This window comes from Acyrthosiphon pisum, chromosome A2, assembly GCF_005508785.2.
Source record: "Acyrthosiphon pisum isolate AL4f chromosome A2, pea_aphid_22Mar2018_4r6ur, whole genome shotgun sequence".
In the NCBI taxonomy this organism is placed as follows: domain Eukaryota; kingdom Metazoa; phylum Arthropoda; class Insecta; order Hemiptera; family Aphididae; genus Acyrthosiphon; species Acyrthosiphon pisum.
In genome coordinates, this window is record NC_042495.1 from 104,625,283 (window position 1) to 104,649,821 (window position 24,539).

Below are 24,539 nucleotides of genomic sequence, written 5' to 3' on the forward strand. Positions count from 1 at the left end.
TCGTCTGTATTTATAGACTAGGGTATTCCGAAAACTGGTGGGGTCGTCACCACCACTCCGTGCTTGCATACTGTAATTATTTGTTTTCAATAGTTATAAAAATAATTCATATTTCTTAAAATATGTACCAGTTGGCAGTTTCCCGCATAATATTATTATCAGGATTTCTGATAGAATCATAAATCAATTCGAAAATGTAATATAATATTATTATTAGAACTAAATAAACAATGCAAGACATTTTTTTTTCTAAATAAAAGTTGTAAACCGCTTAGATTTAAAACTTGGTTGACCGGCGCCTTTCGAAAATTGCAGGGGCAGCCCAAGCACCCTAGGCACCCATCGTAGACACGCTTATGCTCAAAAGCCAACAGTGCATTAATCTGAATTTATTCTAGAGATAGTCATTAGCTTAGAGTGTACGGAGGTAAGGCATATAGTTGGTTCGCCGCGTATTATCCAATACGGGTGATACCACAATAATAAAGTCAACGACAAACGTATTCATGCTCTTATTAGTCTAATTTACTTATTCAAGCTAAATATGAGTATACGACATAAGTAGAATAATAAGCTACATAAAAACTAAAAATCCACATAATTTGTCTATTAAAGTAACAATAAGTAAATACAATATTAGTATTATTATGAATTTATGTATGTACCTAAATGTTTGAATAAGAAGGATTAGTCCAACGGATCTGATAGAAATATTTTAATTTCTGGTTTTCTTATTTAATTTTAAGCTGGTATCCGCTGTCTTCGGAGGTTCCAGTTTTGGTGGTATGCAGTTCAATTTTCTGGTCCTTATATAACATAATTGCCGTTCGCTTCCAGTGCTTGAGGCTGAACGAAGGACAGAAACATAAAATTTTTTGGTAGTTAATAAATATACAATTTATTTTTATGCCTTACATAATATTTTCGTGTTTTCATAAATTCCTAGTTGAATCATTATAAAAACTAAATTGTTCATACCTATAAACGCCATGCGGACGTGTGGTGGTATTTTAATAAATTATTTGGTGCAGTACTATAATTCGGAAATTCTTCCAAAACCAAAAGAATATTATTAGTAAAAGGATAGTATCAATGTATACAAAACACGGCTACCAGGCTATAGATATATTTATAGCCATGATACAAACTAAGTTAATCGTATTGTAATATATTAATAGAAAATTTATTCATAGTACATATAGTGCAGATAATTTTTTATTTTTTTCAAAATGTTATTATAGGTTTCTGTTCAAACTTTAATGGTAAATAAAATATTACCATGACCTCTTTGACAATAATTATTTATATATTTTTACTCTGGTCTATACAGCTTAGATACTGTATAGTTACACACATTCAATGTTCAGATAATTTTATCCAATTTTAAATAAACTGTTAAGTGACTACCTAACTAATAGTTTATTCACCATAAGTAAAAAATGTAACTATAGATATCCTACCTTAAACTATGGGACCCTTGATGTTTGATCAGGAAAATTCCAGGTGGACATGTCCTATAACATATTATTCATTATGAATATCTATACTCCAGCATAGACTAAATATATAAATATTTGTATCTCATATCAAAACGCGACGGAGCAGAAAAAGGTTTACATTAGTCGATTTTAGATTAATGGCATAAAATATAATTTGAACTCTTAAATATCTGATTTTACCTCATACACAACAGGTTTTGACAGATGTAAATTTCCGTAACCTTGTCCTAGGTTGAACGGATTCGTAGGGTCCTGCAGCTCGTCCACCAACATAGGGTCAATCGTGGTAGTTGTGGTTAAAATTTCCAAGCTCTTAGGTTGTTCACTAGCTGTCTGTAATACAACGGACCAACTAGATAAATATTTCTAGCTTCGGATAAAGGAATTATAATTATAATACATATTCAAAGTGTAAACATATCAAATACATTAATAACAATATTAATGATTTAGAACCAACTTGATGGGAACTAATTGGTAAATACACAATGATCAATATTACTCATTAATAAAACATTGAAGCCTCCAAGATATTCTTTGAATTTTTATGACTAATGTACTTAATTTATTCAGTTATAATTGTTTAATAATACTGTAAAAGAAATATAAACAAAATAATAATTTTTTTTTTTAAGGAAAGAGATGTAGCATAAAATACAACATACTATGCTACTCGTAGTATAAGTAACATAATATGGAAATCTGCAGTGGAGATAGTCCTCTCGCTAGTTAGTAGAGGATATTTAATGTACACCATAACGGTTTATACAGTTAAAAATAAAGGGCAATAAAATACGTTTGTTTCATATTATTGATATTATTAAATCAACAAAAAATATGCACTTTTTGAAAACACGTGAAAATATTCATCCCCCCGGTATAAGCCTAGCTTACGTAACTACTATTGTAGTTTCGTTACATTACCTTACTTGGAACTGTTGGTACTACATAACTGTGGGAATTTTCGAGTGTGGTGTGCGGCTCCGATGGATTTTGCTGCTCTTCAATTATGATAGGACTGGAAACTACCAGTCTCCAATGATTCAGTAAAGGGTCAGTCTGATTAAATACTAACCATCCACACTGCTGCAAGTCACAATTTGTGTCATTCCACCGAATTTTACCAAGAAACGTCCACGTGCTGTTCTGCTTAAAATGTATAAAATATTATCATCTTAGTATACTAATAAAACTTAAAAAACTATATAATATTATATAACATGTAGTACAGTGGTCGCCGCTTATAATGATCACATCCGTCCGAGAGTATTTTGATCACTTTAACCGGAAATCACTATAAGCGGCGACTCAAAAAATATCGAAAAAATAACTTTAAATACATATTTTATTTTGTACAAAACATTAAAACGACTGTGCAAAATATCAAATTATATTTCGTCATCAAAGGCGCAAATAGCGTTTGAGATTTGGAGGGGCTAATAGGGCTAATAAGGCTAATGGGGCCTTACTTTAATAATATTGGATAAGCTTAAAACAAAATGTAGGAAATGTTTGGGAAGGCTAAGGACATTTTTGGCCCTAAAGCCCCCCCCCCTATTTGCGCCTATGTTCGTCATCATTCATTAGTAAGTCCTTATCCAGCCACTCATTTAAGGTTAGATTCAAACATATACGATATTACGATATGAAGTACACTCATTACGTGGGTCACAATGCATTAGATGAGATTAGGACGGCCGTTCGTAATCGTTTTTCCTCCTTTGTGTACATCAAAATAGGTAATTTTATTATAAATTTAGTATTTCTGACATGATTATTTCTGATCACTATAACCGAAAACCTGATCACAGTACGCGGCGAAAAATGCACTGAAGACGGCTGTTTGTTCCATTCCTGACATTTTTGATCACTAAAAGCGGCTGATTCTTATAACCAGTGAACACAATAAACGGCGACCACTGTATTTGCATACCATTTATTAAATCGTGGAAGATAGTTTACATTACAGGTGTTTATCAGATTATTTTAAGTTTCTGTTCAGTTATATAATGCTCAAGAAAATAACCCTAAAGATAGCCTCGTCTATAGTAAAATAATATTTATATTTTATTCGGAGTGTCTATAATAACGGGTTGAAAACTGTAGTTACTATACTAACTACAATTGCACCAATACTACCATGCATTCAAATATTCAGTTGTAACTTGTAAGTTTAAAAAAAGGGGGGAAAATGTCATTGTAAAACCGTTATGTTCCCGAAATAATAAGGTATCAACATACATGAGTGATATCCCAAAAAAAACATTCCGCAATTGCGTGTAAAAAACTAGGTACCTAACTAAGTCTTCAAATTATAGATATCTTCTGTGTTAAAATAATCTGCTAAAAAATTGAACTTGGTAATGAGTTTATAATTATAATCATATAGTCTACTATCATTGAAATAGGTAGAGTAATCAAGTGGTTTAAAATCGTCAAGCTAAATTCAACATTTAGCAAATTATTTTAACATACATGATATCTATAGTTCAAAGACTTGGCTACTTATACAATTATAAATTTATATCACAGTTTTTAGAGATGTTTTTTTTTACACAGAGTAAGGCGGAATATTTTTGTTAAAATCATTTACTCGTGGAAATGGAAAAAAATTACAACATTTTTTATATACCGACGTTAGATTTCTGAATCTTTGATCCCATCGTTATTTACAGTTATTTATTCCGTAGATTATTCGAATATCTCAATTAAATTACCATCATTCGAGAACCTGAATTTGTTGGTTCTACTCGTCCACGGTCTTCTCCGAGCGTAATGTCCGGTACGGTTTTAGCCACCAGCCTCCACCGTTTCAGTAACGGGTCGATCTGTTTGAAGACTATCCATTTATTCTGCTTCAAATCATGAGTTAAATTGACGGGCTTCCATGACTCGTTACTATTTAACTGCCAGATGCTATGCTGCTTAAAAATTATACAATATTATTATCTTCGTAATAATAAAAAAACAAACTACATAATATTATACAATCCAATTTTAACCTATAATAATTTCATATGCATGCTTGCAGAAAATAGTTTACTGTTCGATGATTAATGTTTATTAAAGTAGTTGAAAGTTACTAGTTACGTTAAATGTTATAAAGAAAGAATGAAGTTCTTCATACAACTTCAACATGTAAATTCTTTAGTACTTTTAACCTTTACATATTTTAACTTATAGTAATTGAAAAAATATTGTTTCGTGTAAATGTTTAACCCTGAACTAGAAAATATTAAAATATTGATTAACAATAAGTGCTATTGCATAGTTGCATCACGATAATTTGTTTGCAATTAAAGTGAAAATAGATACTAATTAATACCGCTTGACAATAAACTTCAAATAGCAATCTTGCAGAATAGAAATATGTACTATGAAAATAGCTATAAAAATTGAAAATCTTTAAAGTGGTTCTTTGGAATATCAAATGAAACACTGAAATTTACATTGGAATAGATAAAAAAAAAATGACGATGAACTGTCAAAGTATATATTTCCTGGGCCTAAATATTAACCCCGTTTACCATTGTCTCTTGTGGCCCTAGCGCCCTGCTTAACCTGTATAATACATATATATGAACACTAAAATAGCTGGTTTACATTACCTCCCACTTAAATGGGTCTGTTAGAAATATTAATCGTTTACGAAGTTTCTCAAGCGGCATGACCAGCTCCGACGAGACCTGAAGTTCGTCCAGCTTCTGAGTGTAATCCATAATAATCTCTTGCTTATGGTCAGTAGACCGGAGAAGTTGTATATCTTCATACAGTTTTTTATACACTTCTTCAATCGGAACTTTCCTTTCAGTCATATTTTTAAGTTCGGTTTCCCAGGATTCTATCAAGAGCTTGTAATCTTGTTTAAGTTCAGTTATTGAATCGTATACATTTATTTGCTGATCCTCAAATAAGCGCATCTGCTTTTGAAAATGATCAATTTGGTGAGTGCAGTTTGTAATCTAAAAATGTTTAGTAAATTAGGAGGTTTCCTTACCTACGCTATGTGATCCGGATACCCGGTTGAATGTAAGTTCTCAATCATAACATATTTAGTAGATAGTTAATAATATTTTAAAATGTTTATATATTATTGTATTTTATGTAAATTTAAAGTTAGTTTAATCTAATAATTGAATCTGTATGAGTTAATTTATTAGTATGACATGTTATTCCTTTGCAATCCCACTAAACACTATTCCATATAGTCTTTGATATAAATAAAGAACCATAAGAATAATCAATGGAATAGATAATAAAAATATGTCACACTCGTTACCATTAACGTATTGAAATTGTCAAATCTTAACCGGGTTTTAACTACACAATTTGAATATTTTACACAATTATTACTATATAATTGATCACAAATTTTCTTGATTTTGACTTTTTTCAATATATTTACCTCAAACGTGACCTGTAAAACCTGTTTATATATAATCATAGAAATAGCTTTGTTTTATTACCTCCAACTTAACATGATCTTGTATGTATAACTGTGCTAGAGCTTGTCTGAGCGTGGTGGCTGGCTTTGACGAGACTTGAAGCTTGTCTGCCGTTCGAGTTTTTTCCCTAATATTCTCCGGCGGGCATCTGACCGGCCGTTCATCCTCGATTTTTCTCAGAAAGATTCTAGCCTCTAGCGAATAAGTCTTTGAAAGAATATTTGTAAGTTTGGTTTTCCAGGACACTCTTAAAATCTCATACGCCTGTTCAAATTCAACTATCGACTCTAATACATTTATTTGCTGGTCCTTAAATGTCAGCATCCGTTTTTGTATCTGTTCAACGTGGTGAGTGCAGTTCTGAATCTGAAAATTTTTAGAAGTTAGGTAGAGCCGTTTATTATGATCCGGACGATCGGTTTGAATGCCTTACCGAATCTTTACATCATTAATAGGTGCCTAGTTAATAATATTATACAATTATTTATATTATTGTATTTTAAGTAAATTAAATGGTAGTTTAATTTAAGTATTGAATCATTGTACGAGTAAATGTAATAGTAAGTCATGGTATTTATTAATAAATAGTTTTAGGTCAATAACACTGTACTAATTACTGTACGTATAAACTATTTTATTAGTGTGCATTTATATTTAATAATAAGTAAATTTGCTTAATAAATAATATGCCTCTTGAACTCGTCGAAATTTACTATTTGTATATATTCAAGTAATTATTGCAAGCATATATTATAATGGCCAATAATAGAAAAAAGGTAGATAAGTATAGTTTTTGCACATTGTCCTAGATTGTATCGATTAACTATATCGTTACCTTAGTGAATCTATTCACTGTAAAAGCATAATGTTATTATTAAGGCATAAAAACCTCAAATCTAAGTCTGATCATAAAATTCTAACTTGACCGTCGGTGTCAGTATTATACAAAGCTTCCTATTCAAATTGAGAGCTAGGTATAAAATCTTTGCATATAAAAAATGATTCTGAGCCAAACCCTTTTACTTTCTAATTAACCTGAATATAATTTTTTTTTCAAATAATGCAGACATTGAAGCCTATTACAACATGATGATGTATAGTAAGATTTTAAATTAAATTATGAATATACTACCGAATAACTAAAATAATAAATTGATTTACAATTTAAATATTCCAAATTCAATAAGGATTAATAATAATACCAAAATACAAATGTATTACCTGCCATTATAAGAAACGTGGCAGGGAAATTTATGATATAGTTTCTGTATTGGAGCACATTTGATAAGTATTGAGTATGGTTATCATTTTAATTTGGTTTTTTATTGATAATACAAAAAATTGAATAAATTTTCGCTAAACAAATCGCATTAATTAAATTATTATAGTTGTATTCTATTGTATCGTATATAAAACTATGTTTGATCAACTGGTCTTAATTTTAAGGATTTCAATGTATTACCAGTTGACTTTGTTTTCAAAAAAATAGCTATTTTGTGGGTGGTTAAACACTTAGATCAATGGGTAGAGAAAAATGAAATTAGTAACAAAAGAGCTTTTCGATCTTTCGATGCTAAAACATCACTTTTTAAAAAATCAGTTGGTCAAAAATTTGTTGATTATCTTGGTCCTATATATTACAATTCTATGCCTTAAGAATGTTAATATTAATTACAATTATAACAAAGCTAAAAAATAATTAATGATTGGCTACATGTATCATTAACTGTAACGTAGGTTAACCTTATTATATTCTATTTTTAATTATCTCTTTTATATTGTATAATTACGCAATAATAGTGTTTTAAATTTTAGTTTTTTAAGCATAAGTATAAATTTATAACTCTCTATCTTCGTCACAAGCTTAGCTTACAGAAGATGGATAATTCAAATGTACATTTAATGTAAAACTGTAAATTTGTTTATTTTAAATAAAAAAAAAAAAAAATAATGATAAATCGTAAATCTTTGAAAAAATCGTATTAAATCCCAGAAGAACACTGATTTAGGTACTTAGGTTTAATGAGGTTTTAGTAAAAAAAAAACTATAATGGTAGGTCAAAATACACATTCCCTATATAATCTGTAAATATTACCACTATATATCTGTGTTTCATTACCTACCGTTTAGCCGGAGCTGATGGAATTAATCGTCCACGATCTTGTCCTAGCACACTTACCAACTCCGACGAGTTCTGCGATTCTTCCTTTCGTGGAATGTCTTCTTTAATCAATTCCTGGACAGCGATTGTTTCATTGGCCGATGTCCTAAGCGAGCCAATGATTTTGATTAACATCTGATTTAACCATGACTCCTCTGTATGGGACTGTGCAAAAGTAATTGTAGTTGTATTTTAATTTAATTATTGAATATTGTTCAAATTAATTTATAAGTTTTGCACTTTTTTAATACTTAATATATATTTTTGTGTAAGTGAAAGTTGAAAACACTTGAAATCCCGAAAAGCAATCCTGCGACGTCGATTTTTATTTATACAAATTGAGTAAATATTATGAGTAAAATATATATTTACCTTAGGTTGTTGAATAGCTAATGATGCTTTGCCATTATCATCATGCCTGGTGTTATTCTGAAAAACGATTAATTATTAATTATTAGATATATAACTTGTAGATGTTTGAATAAATAATATTATAAATTAATTTTATACTAAAACTGTTGTAAAGGTTCATAATAACTAAAGTTTACCATGACAAGTTGTTTAAAATAGTTTTTATTATACCAAATTTTGAAAATGTTTCCTTCATCATGACAGTTATACCTTAGTTATTGATTAATTAAAATGTTCACTACAAACATTAATTTAAACATAAAGACAGTGATCAAATAATATTGAAGTCCTAAGTAGTATCTAAGATGTACTCTCAAAAGTTAGACTTTATAGCAGGTATTAAAAAAAATTATGTTTTTTCTATCTAGATAGATTTGAATTTAGTTATCTTTATCTTTATCTAGATAAAAAAGTACTTATCCAATCCTAACACTGTTTCGAACCCTGAAGGACGTAAGTTTATCGGTCCTATATTTTATCGACAGGCCATATTGTTTCTATTGTCAAAAATAATTTGTTTACTATGAACTCAATGGTTCCATTATCGTAAAACAATAAACTTAAAAGGCTATGACTTTAAAACTTAACTGAATGAAACATATCGTTATCGCTATACTTATTTCAAAACTGCGTCATAACTGTTATTAACAATATGAAAGCTATACCATAACTGCAAAGTTAGTATTCATTTTTTAATGATTTAATTATTTATTCGTAGAAACTAAATTTATTTATTAGTACGCAATTTACTGTATGTATGATAAGTAAGTAGGGAATAAAATGCAGGTTGTAACCATGCGAAAACCATTATCATAACTGCAACATTTGTATAAATATAATGAGAATTTAACATAATTACAATAGGCGGTGAATAGTCGTGCGTACCGGGATTCCTGGGCCCCCGAAATATCATTCATTATTATAATTATATATATATACCTAAATAAAGTGCATTAAAAATTAATTTGTATGTTCATATCATAATTCGTGAGTGCAGTCATAACTCGAATATTCGGTCCGCGCCTACCATCGGTAACCACCAACAGCACGGCCGCATAAATGCATAATATTACATAATATGACAGAGACTAATTAAAATAATAAATTAAAAACACGCTTCATGTTATATAGCCACGCAAAAACCATTACTGCAACGTCAAACTGAGTAAATATATTGAGAATTAAATATACTTCCTTTTTTAAAAGGGACGATCAATAGAAGGCAAATCATTCATTATTATAATTATCATTCTACTAAAATATAGTGTATAAACAATTTTATTATTTTGTATATTCATAATATGATAACTCGTGAGTGCAGAAAATTGATTTCTTAGATGTTTAAGAAATTAATTTTATGTTTATTTTTGAAGATTATTGCTAAATTATTTAATTAACACCCCATAAAAATACTGAGTAATTTAAATTATGTAGTAACAATATGAAAACCAAACCATGATTGCGAAGTTAATATGACGTACTGACGTATGTAATTGTTTACCTGATACTCACGCGAAGAAACTTATTATTCCCCATTAAACCAGTTCCATAAAACGACGAACTCTAACTTCGAAACTAAATATAAATAAAATAAAATTCACCGTCGTTATCAGTATACCAACTACACAAGTTCAAAACCATTATGAATTAGAAAGATGTCCAGTATAATAACAATATACCAAATTAAGTAATACAATCATTAGGGTGTTATTATACATTTATACCTGATTATTCTTTTATACCTAGGTACTAACAAATAATAAATAATCGAACCCAAAACTCTAAATTCATAGCAAATAGTAATGTATGAAATGAAAATTATTAAAAAATTATAATAGCCAGTCAAAATATTGATTTTTGGAGCTTAAAAGATTTATATTATGTCCACCCTTGTGGACCCAATTCCACCCTTGTGCGGCAACCTGGACTTGTAACCACCGCCTCATTGTGTAACCTGTAAGTTGAACCACTAAAATAGCTGTATTACGTACTTGTAGTAAATTAGGAGGCCAGATGTAGTTGGTGTCTAACCTAACCAAAAATGCTACCCCCCTTCTTACCTTAAATAATGAATTAATTAAAATTCTGGTTTTTGGAATTTTTAAATATACACAAAGACCATATTTTTATATTCTTGAATATTTTGTTATTATTAATACAAAACAATATATTATAATACAAAAAGTTGAATTAATTTTCGCTAAACACATCGCAATTATTAAATTATTAGCATTTAATTATTATCACTTAATTTTTTTGTAATGCTGGTTCGAATGTCTATGAAAAAACCGTATCAAACCCTAGATGAACTTTGATTAAGGTCCTTAGGTTTAATGAGATTTTAGTAGAAAAAAAACGATAATGGTAGGTTAAAATACACATCACCTGTATAATCTGTACATATGAACACTATATATCTTTGTTTCATTACCTACCGTTTAGCCGGAGCTGATGGAATTAATCGTCCGTGATCTTGTCCTAGCACACTTACCAGCTTCGACGAATTCTGCGATTCTTCCTCTTGTGGAATGTCTCCTTTAAGCAATTCCTGGACAGCGATTGTTTCATTGGCCAATGAACTAAGCGAGTCAATATTTTTGAATAACATCCGATCGAACCATGACTCCTCTGTATGGGACTGTACAAAAGTAATTGTAGTTGTATTTTAATTTAATTATTGAATATTGTTCAAATTAATTTATAAGTTTTGCACTTTTTTAATACTTAATATATATTTTTGTGTAAGTGAAAGTTGAAAACACGTTCAACGTGTTATCAGTATACCAACTACACAAGTTCAAAACCATTATGAATTAGAAAGATGTCCAATATAATAACAATATACCAAATTAAGTACCTAATACAATCATTAGGGTGGTATTATACATTTATACCTGATTATTCTTTTATACCTAGGTAATAACAAATAATAAATAATCGAACCCAAAACTCTAAATTTATAGCAAATAGCAATGTATGAAATGAAAATTATTAAAAAATTATGATAGCCAGTCAAAATATTGATTTTTGGAGCTTTAAATATTTATATTATGTCCACCCTTGTGGACCCAATTCCACCCTTGTGCGGCAACCTGGACTTGTAACCACAGCCTCATTGTGTATCCTGTAAGTTGAACCACTAAAATAGCTATGGTACGTACTTGTAGTAAATTAGGATGCCAGCTGTCGGTGTAGGTGTTAGAGTCTCTTGGAGGATGAATGTGTTCTGTCTGAAAATGGTTGGTAGATAATAATTGTTCTTTTTATTTATCAGATTGTAATTCAGTTTAATTTAATTACAGGTTCATCGAAAATAAATTTATTTATTTTTATGCAATGGTATTGTAATTAGTAAATTTGTGTATTGAAAATGGTAAATATCTTTGCAATTCTCTTAAAATTTACTATATGTAAAATAGGTAGGTAATAAAATGCAGGTTATAACCACGCAAAAACCATTATTATAAATGCAACGTTTGTATAATTAATATAATGTGAATTTAATATACTTACATCATAAGTGTCGGTCGGTCGATATTCGTGCTCACGGGTCCTCTTGTGCTCCTTAAAAATCATTCATTATAATAATTATTCTATTTATTTCTCAGATTGAATTTCAGTTTAATTTTAATGATTAAATTACAGATTCATCGGAAATAAATTAATTTGTTGGTGTGCAATATGGAATTGTAATGTGTAATTTTTTGTATTGAAATTGGTACGTTATCTGTACATATATTTTCGATTCTCTTAACATTTACTGTATGTACGATAGGTAAGTAGTGAATAAAATGCAGGTTATAACCACGCGAAAACCATTATCATAACTGCAACATTTGTATAAATATAATGAGAATTTAACATACTTACAACAGGCGATGAATAATCGTGTTTACCGAAATCCCTGGGCCCCTGCAATATCATTCATTATTATAATTATCTTTATACTTAAATAAAGTGCATAAATAATTAATTTGTATATTCATATCATAATTCGTGAGTGCAGTCATAACTCGAATATTCGGTCCGCGCCTACCATCGCCCATCGGTAACCACCAACAGCACGTTTTAAAAAAATAAATTAAAAAACACACTTCATGTTATATTATATTGTAAAACCAAAAGAATCATACTCGCTTTATTCGAAATCTAAAATTGTGACAAAAACAAGTTGTCTGATACAATTACAAATTTAAATTACAAATATTAAAGTTTAAATTAAAATTAGATTAAAGAGTTAGTCTTATTATACATTTCTATAACTCCTCCCCGTGGCCTCATCCAACTTGTAATTACTAACTACTAAAAGAGTTACGTACGTTAACGGCTTAGCGATGGGTGTTTCTATGATTCACGTCCTCGGTGTACGCACCCCGACGGTAACCGCTAATGAAAACAATATAATATATTTTATGTCGAAATTTGTTTTGCGTAAACATTTTTTTCCAACCTTATAGATTGTAGTTTTTGTATTTTTGAATTATTTCCCCCCCCCCTCACTAAAGTAACAACTAGATACAAGATACCTTTAACTACTGTTAAAAAAATCGAAATAGAAGATTTTTGCATTTTGACAGCTTCATAATATTACGTTGATAACAGAGATAAATTAAAATAATAAATTTAAAAACACTCTTCATATTACAATATATTGTAAAACCCATTGATATATTTTCGCTTTACTAGGAATCTAAAATTGTGCCGAAACAAGTTGTCTGATAAAGTTACAAAATAAATTTAAGATATTAAAATTTAAATTAATGTATATATTAGTTAGTCTTATTATACATTTTTAAGACTGCTCCCCATGGTCTGTCCAACCTGTAATTACTAACTACTAAAAAAGCTGCGTTACGTTACCTGCTTAAAGATGGGTATTTCTATGACTGGCGTCCTCGGTGCACGCACCCCGACGGTAACCACCAACAGCACGGACGCAGTAACCAGTAACCGTGGTATTAGCAACTTTATCAGCATCGTGGAAACGAGAAGATCATCAGCCACGGAATTTGTTGTGGACACCGGTAAACTCTAAGAAGTAATTTCGAATAATACAAAATGCGAATTTTACAAGTTTAGTTGTCATTAGGTGTGCAGTAGTTTTCCGTGCGGCTCCGTTCGTTATTCTGCAGCTGGCTCATGTAATGCCTACGCAATAGTTGTTATATTCTATTTAAAAAAAACAAGTTTGATTACAATAATAACTAATTAAAAATTGAATAGATAAATTGATACTTTAGTTATTGTTATTGCACACATATTATAATCTTATTTACTACAATATGCAAACGGAATAGCTCAATTATACATAGTATTATACATGGCGATTTTTTATGACTGCTCACTCTATTTTTATGGTTAAGTTATAAATATATTCAAATTCTGATTTTTAGACATTTTAAATACACTTGAAGACAATATTTGTGAATACTTGAAATATCTTGTACCACTTTATGGATGATCTTGTGATAATACAATTTTCTGTTTATTAAACAAGAACCCCTCTTTTTCACTTTAAATTATTCAGCAGATATTTTTTTTTTTTGAGAATTTTTATGTAAGTATCTAAATTGAAATTTGAACAAGTAATTTTGAGCTGTTTAAGTTTGGGTACTAAGTACATACATAGATATGTCTAAGGTAATGGGTTTAGTAGATATGGAAGATTAGATGATCTGAACATTTAGTAATTAAAATGTATCTATGGATATAGGTATATGTTTTATAAAAATAATCCAAGTATAATAAATACTATATCTAATATTACATATACCTAGTTTATATTTTTGTCATAACCATTTTTGAGGATTATTATACTTAGTAGGTACCTACCTATAATAATTTTATTTTTTAATAACTCTTTAATGTAAATGCATCAAAATGTTCAAAAAAATCATCTGCTAAATAATTTGTAGTAAAAAAGAGGGTTCTAATCGCCACAAGATACTCCTTAAGTAGTAAGAAAAATATCATCAATTTGAAAATTTGGTCTTTAATTAGATATAATAGTACTTAAAAATTCAAAAAATTAGAATAATTTTAGCATCGAAGGGAAAAATGGAGATGAGTGTGCTTAATAAAAGCACGCTGTATAGGTACATTTTTACTACACGTATGCCATTAAAGATTGAAAAATGCCTAATAGCATTTTCCAATGATAAAACATCGATAAACTTTGTGTTCGAATTGAAGGTTTAACCTATAGACATTACACATACTAAATACAATACATTGTTCTACGCTAGGCTTATAATCTGTATACTAGCTGCGGCAGTCTGCTTTTATGTTATTATTATAGCTTATAAAATATTATAATATTATGCACATCGTATTGTTATGGTTTTGTACTGTGTACTGTGTATAAGGAATGCATATAGATATATGCCTAAACCGTATGTAATATGTACCTATATCGGATCACCCCACATTCCGTATGGACCATCGCTATTAATTATTCTGTATTTTTATTCAAGTATTGAAATATTATATTTTATTACAATTTGTATACCTACTAGCTGCTGCAGTCTGCTTTTATGTTATTAATATAGCCTATAAAATATTATAAGATACACATAATCGTATTACTATGGCTATCACCAAGACCCGTCTCTGAAGTGAAAAGCGGTCAATCTTATTGCGACTATGTACAGGTACATTATTTAGCATTGTTCCCCGTATTATTTTGAGTGTTCTGGTTCAACATAACACAGTAGCGGATCTGAAGCTTATTTAAGGAGGGGCGAATTGGTATCATAGAATTTCAATATATACATATAAGTCATCTGTTATACATGAAAAAAAAATTAAACCGTATAAAAATTCAACAGTCTTTTATTAAATAACCAAATGTATTATAGTAATTTATTTGAGCAACAATTGTATGGTTCTTTTTTTACCAGCCGCAAATCTGTCAATGATTTTTTCCCCATCAATGCTTATGTCTCTATGAGTATTGAGTAAAGCTAAGCCAGTTAATCTTTCCTCACCCATGCTTGACCTCATCCACGTTTTTAATCTAATAAACAAAGCAATAAGCAAAATACCAAAAGCAGGAAAGCATAATTTGGTAATCAGCTAGGCAGGAAAGTTATAGAAAGTAAAATTGGTAAAATACACATTAAACATTTTAAAATATACATTAATTTTAAAAATCTGCTTTAAATTATATACAAGGCAGTTTAAACAAAAATATTTTATAATAAGCTCAAATATTAAGAGGACGCTACACTTTCTTGTGGTGTCTCCGTCTTACAAAATAACTATACAACACAGAAAAAACTGTTCTGCGTGGGATAGAACCACTCAGGCTGTAGTAAAAGTAAAGACTTCAAATTTATAGACAAGATTTTTCAAAACATTATAGGTATGTGAAATATCATTATTTTTTTTGATATGACTTATACAAAAAAATTTCTTATTATTTAAAAATCCATTATTTTTTGTTTTTTTTTCAAACTTCAATAACTTTTTCTGTAGTTCCGATATCGAAAAAATAAAAATGGTATTTCACAAGTAAAGTTCTCTTTTTTTATGTGGTGACAATTGAAAAATGTGAAATGCAACAATGAAAATAAAGTATTCAATATTAAAATTGAGTTATTTACCGCAGTCACGGTGAACAAAATATTTAATTCATTTTATAAAAATGTGATAACAGCTTTATACGGCGGTACAGAACGCTAAAGCACTGCTTGGCGGTAAAATGATTTTATCTGTCATTCTATTTATAATCTAAAACTATAAACCGCAGCCAGTTTTTTACATTAATTGTGGTTATAACCAAGAAAATATTCTTTTAATATCTACGGTTATAACCAATTTCAAATTTGTTTTGAACATAGTCTTGTTATTTAAATTCGATAGCTTGTATTGATAATCAAAAAACAATATAATAAATAAGATATTCAAAAAAAATACCTTTTTTGTATCGTTTATTAAGTTTGAAGTTATAGTTATGACTTATGAATTTCATATTCATTATATTATCATACGGTGCTATACGAGTAATTCAAGTAAAAAAATCCCTAGGGGGGGGGGGGTAATCGCCACGTCAACCCCCCTCAAATCCGCCCCTGACATAACATACCGCGTGATTGCGTGACCCCGATCGGCAACAGTATATAAATAATTATGAGTATATTGTGGACTTGGGAAAGTATATTTTATCAGATGAACACGAAAACATCTTATCAAATAGTTTTCATTTTTCGACGCTATATTAAATCATTGATTTCAAGTCTAATACAATCTATTATACAATGATCCACTTGGCACTTGTAACCTACTATACAGCAGAGCGACATCCACTTACCTGCTTTTTTTATTTTTCTACTATCTTAATATCTATATATTCAAGCTTTAATTATTTTACTTTTTATCTACGCCTTAATGCTTGGCCAGGGTTATTATGATAAACGAAATTTATTCAAAGGCATAACAGAATCTTTTTACCTGAAAACTGGCAACTCGCTGGCGTACAACGAAAAAATGTGAAAAGTCGCTAATATCGAAATGTATAACTGCAAACCTACCACTCATTTGCGTACAACATGTTCTTGGAGATGCGACTTTTACTTAAGAGGCTTCTAAATATTTAATCACAACACTCATGTTCCCTTTTGCGTATATGAATACCTTTTGAGCGAATAGTTGATCACAAAAGCATAAATCGGTTACGTAAATAGATTAAAAATGCCTGCGCTTAAATGACGACCGAACGTAGAAATTATGTACTTATATTAATTATAATCCTGCAAATTTCTACCAAAACTTGAAAATTTAAAATCAGCATAAAAAAATTTTTATACGAAGTGGTTCCAGTCAGACAGTTCCTGATTTCATATATATGTTACGGTCAAAGTGTACAATCGGGCGTCGTAGTACAATGCCCGCACAATGTATACAATGCCTAATTGCAATGGACAATGTGGAAAATCGTATACATTTCCCGGGCATTTTTCAGAATGACCTAAAACACAGTGGGCAATTACAATTAAAAATATTTAAATATGAATGTTAATAAAAGTGATTGAAATTTTAATTAAACTATTTTTTTTTTCTATCAATAAAAAAAGATAAAAACAGTTTTTGCTTATAATTTAGAAATACACAGTTTTTCGTTTTGTTTCTCAGCATTTATTCCATGAGTAGTCTTTATAGAATTCAAGGTGGTTTCTAAATCTTCATCAGATTTATTTCATGTATAATACTTTCTGGTAGAGTAGTAGATTTCAGACCTATTTTTGCCCGTGAACCAAACACAGCCTCATAAGGAAAAAACTTACTAGTTCCCGGATAGGATAATAGTGACGAATCTTCGCCTCATATACCCGTGTTCCTCAACCAACCTTAACCACCCTACAAAAATGCTAATGGCCATATAGAAGCCAATGCTTGTAAGATCCATAAAAAAATAAATTTTAAATATTAACTTTAATATTATAAAATATATTATAGTTGATAAAAGCTACGAGTTTATTCCAGTGGTATATCATTAGGCTGTCTGACATTGACATTTCGTTGCGTACTCACGCCACTCATTGTCACAACATTTTAAATAATATATCGGTCAGGATAATAATACTAAACGTATATTTATATATATATTATATAACAATAAGTTATCGTGTATTTAGTAGTACTTACCTATTTCATATCGTAAAATATTAAACCGTTCACAGTCGTTCGTTAAAATATATACAATGCAGAAGACCGGGCCACGCGTTGATTTAGCGCGTTTGTTGTAAACAACATACAGCTGAATAATACTACGATCGTATTACACCTACCTAATAATAATAAAAAAAAATAGTCAGAATCTTTCATCCGAACAAACATCACCACCGTCTTCGACCGAACGACGGAAGCAGCATAGATCCTCGAGTATTGGCCGGTGTCGTTGGTTGTGTGGTTTTCTTTATATTGTTCGTCAGCGTTGAAAGGTACCGTATATTATACACCTACGTACATTATTGTAACAATACTGTACTTAATGTGTGCGCTGAAAATACGTTTTTCGATAAAAAATATTATTAATAATAATAATAATAATAATAATAATAATTATAAAAATGTGTTATAATAGTTCATACTTTAATCGTTTGAAGGCTATTGTGTTTCTATTTTGTAAATCGATTGGCCAATAGCCGCCATTGCTGCAGTAAGCAGCTATTATAGTTGTAATCGTATAGTATAGATAGGTACATCGACAGATTGACACACACACGCACATATTATTCATAATATATAATATATTTAGGTATATGTTTCCGGCTCCCGACGCTGTTCAGACGACATGCATGCCAAGTCAAATTTCAATCTGTACAATTTACTGACGGGGCCGTTACAATATTTGAAGAGCAGCCATTGCATGCAGGCATCATCGTAGGATTTTGTCTGAAAAGTTTAAAATAACGAACGAGAAGAACTAACGTTAGAAGAGCGATGAGAGAGACGTATAACTGTTACCTACGCGACCGAACAGCCGAACAGGACGAAGTGCAACAGATATCTGAATATATACTTTATATTTGAAGGTTTTAAAAATCCCAGCGAACAAGATAGGTACTGTAGTTGAAAATCGAAGCATTGTTTCGACCATTTATCGTGTACACAAACACAAATAATAATAATAATAATAAAAAAACACACCATAAAACTATAATTAATATTATATTCATCGGGAGATCAGAATCTAAAATATATAGATAGGTATTTACCAAATACTTGTATTATTTAATTTTGTCTAACTCAAAAAGTTATAAATGTGACTAATTTGTAGTACCTTCTTGAAAAATATTATTTTTAAAATAATGCATACATAATATTATATTTATTGAATATATAATATTGAACAATTGTTCATCCTTGAGTATAATGATAATTGCAGGCTAATATATTTGTAGGTTCATGTACCATTCAATTTGTACTAAATATGCATAAAAACTTAATATAAATGGCACATATTTTATAAGAATATTATAATTTTATTTTATTTTATATATTATTTTTTTCCAGAGAAATTGTGATAAAGTATGCAAAGAATTATATTCGATTATGCAGTATTTCTACTGCTGGTTGCGTTGTCATTCGCAGTATTCATTTATAGTAAAATAACCGGCCCCAAAGAACAGACGAAAGCGAACTATATGTTCGCGTCCAAAGGGTCGGTTTCGATGGGAGCGATGCTCCTATCCATTACACGTGGATTTCTGGGTGTCAAAGTCTTCCTCGGTAAATATATTTTTCGTTCATAAGTACCACCTTTAGTCTTAAGTTTTTTTTTTTTATTATTACCTATTATTTAAAGGCATTATATCTGCGTGGTTATTAGCCTGCTTTTACTGTAGGGGATACGGTTGGTTCAAAATACGTGTTTGTGTGGCTAACTAAAACCTGGGTGGTCACCCATCCGGGAACTAGTGACACCGGCTGATGCTTGGTCTCAGAACACGTTGACGACTGACACCAAACACAGCGCCACTCCAGGTCACATTCTTGAGTTTTATCTGATAATATTAAAGTTAATTATTATTTTCATAATATTAAGTACATACAGGTTATTTCATTATACTATCTACCTACATAATATTATTAATTATTATAAATTATAATACTATAACAGATACCTTCATAAACGTTCAAATTTCACGTTAAAATAAACCTAGTGTATTATTCATACAAATATACATTTAGCTATATAAAAAAATTATTGAAAAATTTTCGTTGACATTTTTCCATACTAATATATAACGTAAAAAAAAAATCAATTTTGAATTATTTGTACAGCATATTATACATATTATTATCTTATTTAACTAACGCGGAAAAATTGCTATTAACATATATTATATTTTTAAGTCATAAATCATATTATAAACGTCATTCATTACATAACTATGAGATACCTAAATACAACTATATCTACTTCAATTTTTTTTCTAAATTAAATTTTATGATAATATGTTATTCCACTGATTTCCCAGTTATCCACGAAATACTATTACAATATAATTTATTAAATAAATAATTGATCTTAAAAATCTATTCATCTTTTATAAGACTGATTAATTTATGTTATTTTAATATATTAATTAAAACATTTTGTTTTTTCCAGGGTATCCATCCGAATTTTACTATAGAGGAAGCGGTATGTGGGAAACCCTGTACGGGATGTGCCTAGCATTCCCGTTGGTTTTATATTTTTTCCTACCGGTATATTTCAATCTCGGAATTACTTCGGTTTATCAGGTGAGTTTTAGCTCGCCGTATGAGGCTTAAAATATTATAAAACGTAATATTTAAACGATTGTTTGTAGATACCAACGAATACAACTTTTTTAAATATTTATACAATATATTTTAGTCTGTTACACTAAATAATTATTTATTGTTATCATGAAATACAAATTACATCACTCTTGAAGTGGCTGTCTATAAACCTATACGCATATTAAATTATTATTATTATATTCGTCATATCGTACCAATATGTATTTACAAATTATTATTTTTGCCTATTTATAGTACTTAGATATGCGATTCAAATCAAGACTTGTGAGGAGGCTGGCGTCTGCTACATACTTTCTTAGAAGTATACAGAACCTTGGCGTAACAGTTTTCACACCGTGCGTCGCCTTAAAAACTGTGATGGGATTGCCTTATTGGTTTTCAATCATCTTAATTACATCGATTGCCATTGTTTTCACAGTATTGGTGAGAAAAATTTTAATATTATGACTAAATTAATAATTTTTAATCTAACACCATACCAAACAAATTATAAAACATATATTGTTGTAGTTTAATTATGCATATCATTATGATATCATAAGAACCGTAAATCGTTTGCACAGCACTATGGTTCGTTTTGATCTTTTTTGTATGACATTTGCACATCGTTCAATTTTTTAGTTTTGCATCGTTTGTGATGCGTCATTCCATTTACGTCAAATATCAGAGTACATTATTAGCGCATCAGCGTATTTAAAAATAGAACTAGAATACGTTAGGAGTATTCAAAAGCGCTGGTTGATTACTAACTTACAGAAAATTTGAAATTTGTATATTGTATATTGTGACAGGATTAAACGACTGAAGTGTACAGGTGACCAATAACCACGAATAACCATAGATTTTTACCACAATATTATGTATATTATATATTATGTTTGTGATTTATGAGTTTATGACTATTATTTACAATTTAATATTATATTGGCCAATTAATTTTTAATTTTATATAAGTACCTAAACTTGTTATAGTATGTGTGAATCATAACAATATTGTAAAATGTTTAACTTCATTCAGAATATATGTATATAGATCTCGTAATATTTAATGTACACTTTATGTAGGTACTTTTCAATAGGTATATTTTATTGTACCGTTCTATTGTCGATAAGTTGAAGAGCAAACGATAATCGGCCACTTATGTACAAACGAATTACAATTTTTTGGCACAGATAAACATACGATACATATACGTTATAGACTTATAGTTATACCCGAGTAATTCAAATTGATTTAGCACATCATATAGCCATAAATGTAAGCTATAGTGAATTATGAATATAAATTACCTATAATTATTTTATAGTTTATTATCATACTATGATAATATAACTTATAAAATGCATAATCTTAATTTTATAAAGGTGGGCGAGTGGGTGTCGCTCTGCTGTACAGTATGGTGCAAGTAGGTCACTGTAATGAATTGTGTTCAATTTTAATTCAATGATTTAATATCATTGTATAAGAAAAACGATTCTAAGCGAAGACGGTCAGCCTGCTTATGATATTACTAAGCATATTTAATGATATTATTGTGAATAAAGTAATTCATATATAAGATATAACCTATTTACGCTAAACCTTGTTTTAAATTTTCAATCCTTAGTTATAGAAGTTGTACATTTAATTCATTTTTAAATACAAAATCATTTTTAAATTTTAAATTTTAAATTTAAGTACCATCTTGATCAAATTTGGTAAAAGATAAGGTGTTATATGTTGAAATCGAAACTCTCCTTCTGGAAGAAATTTTGTATACAGGATATAAAAAGAATAAAAAATAAATAAAAAATAAAAATAAATAAACACCATTGTAAAAACAATAGCTTCCTCGCTCCGCTCAGAATCTAAAATTGGAAACTAAAAATGTCCGTAAATAGTTTAAAACAAAACAATACTTTTTGAAAATTTTACTGCTCTGTTAGTTATTTTTTTTACTTGTTAAATGGATAAACGAATATTTTATATAATTCCAAAATTATTGATATAAAAATATTATTTTATTTTTTTATTTCAAGTTCGACCATCGGTGTGGGGGGAAGTTTCCTCCTTAGGAATTTTTAAACACATGTATACTGAAATATAAAATTTACTATAACTAATATTAGATTATAAGTAATTTTTATCTTGCCCTGGATGAGGTTTTATTCTGCGGGATACTACATTATCGTTACATATGCAGGCAACAGTTCAAATTAAAAAATGATATATTACAATATATTTTGTACTGAGTCAATATTTTGAATTCTGTGATCGTTATTTTAGGGAGGTCTGAGGTCAGCTATCCTTGCAGACGCCGTACAGAGTTTAGTGATGATCGGTTGCAGCATAATGATCATTATTCACGGATTCTTTATAGCTAAAGGTCCGCTGAATGTGTTCGAAGTGACCAAGGAACGAGACAGACTGGACTTTTTCAAGTATGTGTAGATAACTAATCACCTGGATCCATAAGACAGGTGTGTGACGATCAGCTTTTTGTATTATTTCAGTTTCAACATGGACCCCACGCTTCGTGTATCGACGGTGTCCGCCACTCTTGGTCAGCTGTTCATGACGCTTTCGATGTTCGGATGCCAACAAAATCTCGTTCAACGCTATTTTAGTATGGACTCTCAGAAACAAGTTGAAAAGTAATTAAATGCGAACAGTTTTATACTTTTATATTCGAAATGGCAGCCATATGTTTATGTTTGGTCAAGGCATTTCTTCGAATTCGTAACGTTTGCCTAGGGCTTTGTGGCTAACCATACCGTTGACGATATTCCTCTTCAGTCTATCGTGGATTGTCGGTATGGTGATATTCACGGTGTACGCTGATTGCGATCCTCGAGCACTCGGATACATATCAGAGATCGACGAGATCATACCTTTTTACATTGAAGACAGATTTTACTTTTTGCCGGGTTTCATGGGCCTCGTATTGGCCACCTTATTCAACAGTGGACTCAGGTAAATCAATTAAATTTGTCTTAATGTTACTTATGCTTACCTATTATATTTCTCCCTACGTGTCCAATAACGGAACTTTGATTTACAGTATAGTGTCCAATTTAAATTCAATCTCCACTGTTGCTTGGGAAGATTTTGTCTCACAAATACCAATATTCAAAGGTACCAGTGAAAAGAACCAATTGTGGTGCATTAAAATCATAAGTAAGTCGTAAATCTGATGTACTAATCTAACCTTAAAATTGTTTAGTAATAAACCTACCATTAGGTAGCTAACCAAAAATACATTTTACAATAATTTAAAATAAAGCAATAATTATATATACCTATCGGCATATTAATAATATTAATTTGCTTTTAGGTGTAATTACTGGTTTTATAGTTATGGGTGTTGCGTTTATTGTCGCACAATCTTCAGGTGTTATTGATGCTTCTCAGCTAATGACGTCCGCAACTAGTGGACCTCTTTTAGGAGTTTTTGTTTTAGCTATGTTTTTCCCATCGACGAATTGGAAAGTGAGTACATGAGATATTTTATTGACTAATTTTGTATTCAAACAAAATAAAAAGATATATAAGTTATGTCAATATAATTTATAATATTTGCTTAAATAGAGTATAAATATACAATTTTATATGGTCATAAGTTATGACTCATAACATTTATAAGCATTTCAAACAATTTTTTAGTACATATTATATAATACGTAGGTAGGGAAATTTAAAATAAAGATACACAATTCTAGAAATCGATCAATTTAAAAATGTTAAATTATTC

General features: G+C 29.8%; 2 protein-coding genes across 5 annotated transcripts in view; one reads left to right on the forward strand and one right to left on the reverse strand.

Annotated features, from left to right (window-relative positions):
- Window positions 1–501: 501 nt before the first annotated feature.
- On the reverse strand, window positions 502–13,656 carry LOC100164407. Of its 4 annotated transcripts, XM_016802799.2 has the most exons (15): window positions 13,378–13,656; window positions 12,388–12,429; window positions 12,031–12,081; window positions 11,679–11,747; window positions 11,009–11,155; window positions 9,377–9,418; window positions 8,479–8,535; window positions 8,125–8,271; window positions 5,966–6,310; window positions 5,108–5,461; window positions 4,217–4,420; window positions 2,424–2,648; window positions 1,680–1,832; window positions 1,461–1,514; window positions 502–846 (listed from the first exon to the last, which is right to left on the reverse strand). In XM_016802799.2, exons 1-14 carry the CDS (start codon window positions 13,492–13,494, stop codon window positions 1,467–1,469), a joined length of 2,001 nt encoding a protein of 666 aa, XP_016658288.1. In that variant the 5' UTR covers window positions 13,495–13,656; the 3' UTR covers window positions 502–846; window positions 1,461–1,466. The 4 variants fall into 4 exon arrangements, with proteins under 4 accessions (XP_016658288.1, XP_001949013.2, XP_029345204.1 ...); XM_001948978.5 differs by lacking the exon at window positions 9,377–9,418; XM_029489344.1 differs by lacking the exons at window positions 8,479–8,535; window positions 9,377–9,418; window positions 11,009–11,155 and having other exon boundaries at window positions 13,378–13,655.
- Window positions 13,657–19,533: 5,877 nt separating this feature from the next.
- The window catches only part of LOC100162329 (sodium-coupled monocarboxylate transporter 2-like), a 6,724-nt gene continuing 1,718 nt past the window's right edge, over window positions 19,534–24,539 (forward strand). The window contains exons 1-8 of the mRNA XM_001949016.5: window positions 19,534–19,749; window positions 20,633–20,766; window positions 21,043–21,231; window positions 23,075–23,229; window positions 23,302–23,442; window positions 23,543–23,761; window positions 23,850–23,965; window positions 24,123–24,277. Of these exons, the coding sequence (XP_001949051.2) occupies window positions 19,551–19,749; window positions 20,633–20,766; window positions 21,043–21,231; window positions 23,075–23,229; window positions 23,302–23,442; window positions 23,543–23,761; window positions 23,850–23,965; window positions 24,123–24,277 (1,308 nt within the window). The 5' untranslated portion in view covers window positions 19,534–19,550. The remainder of the gene's footprint in view (window positions 19,750–20,632; window positions 20,767–21,042; window positions 21,232–23,074; window positions 23,230–23,301; window positions 23,443–23,542; window positions 23,762–23,849; window positions 23,966–24,122; window positions 24,278–24,539) is intronic.

Excerpts from the sequence above, each read along its gene's own strand:
- LOC100164407 (XM_016802799.2), bottom strand. The coding sequence starts at position 13,494 with ATGCTGATAAAGTTGCTAATACCACGGTTACTGGTTACTGCGTCCGTG. Across the intron at positions 9,419-11,008 it reads CGCAGAATTCGTCGAAGCTG|GGGCCCAGGAATCCCGGTAC; the intron begins GTAAGTGTGCTA and ends ATGATATTTCGG. Across the intron at positions 6,311-8,124 it reads CGCAGAACTCGTCGGAGTTG|ATTCAGAACTGCACTCACCA; the intron begins GTAAGTGTGCTA and ends AAAAATTTTCAG.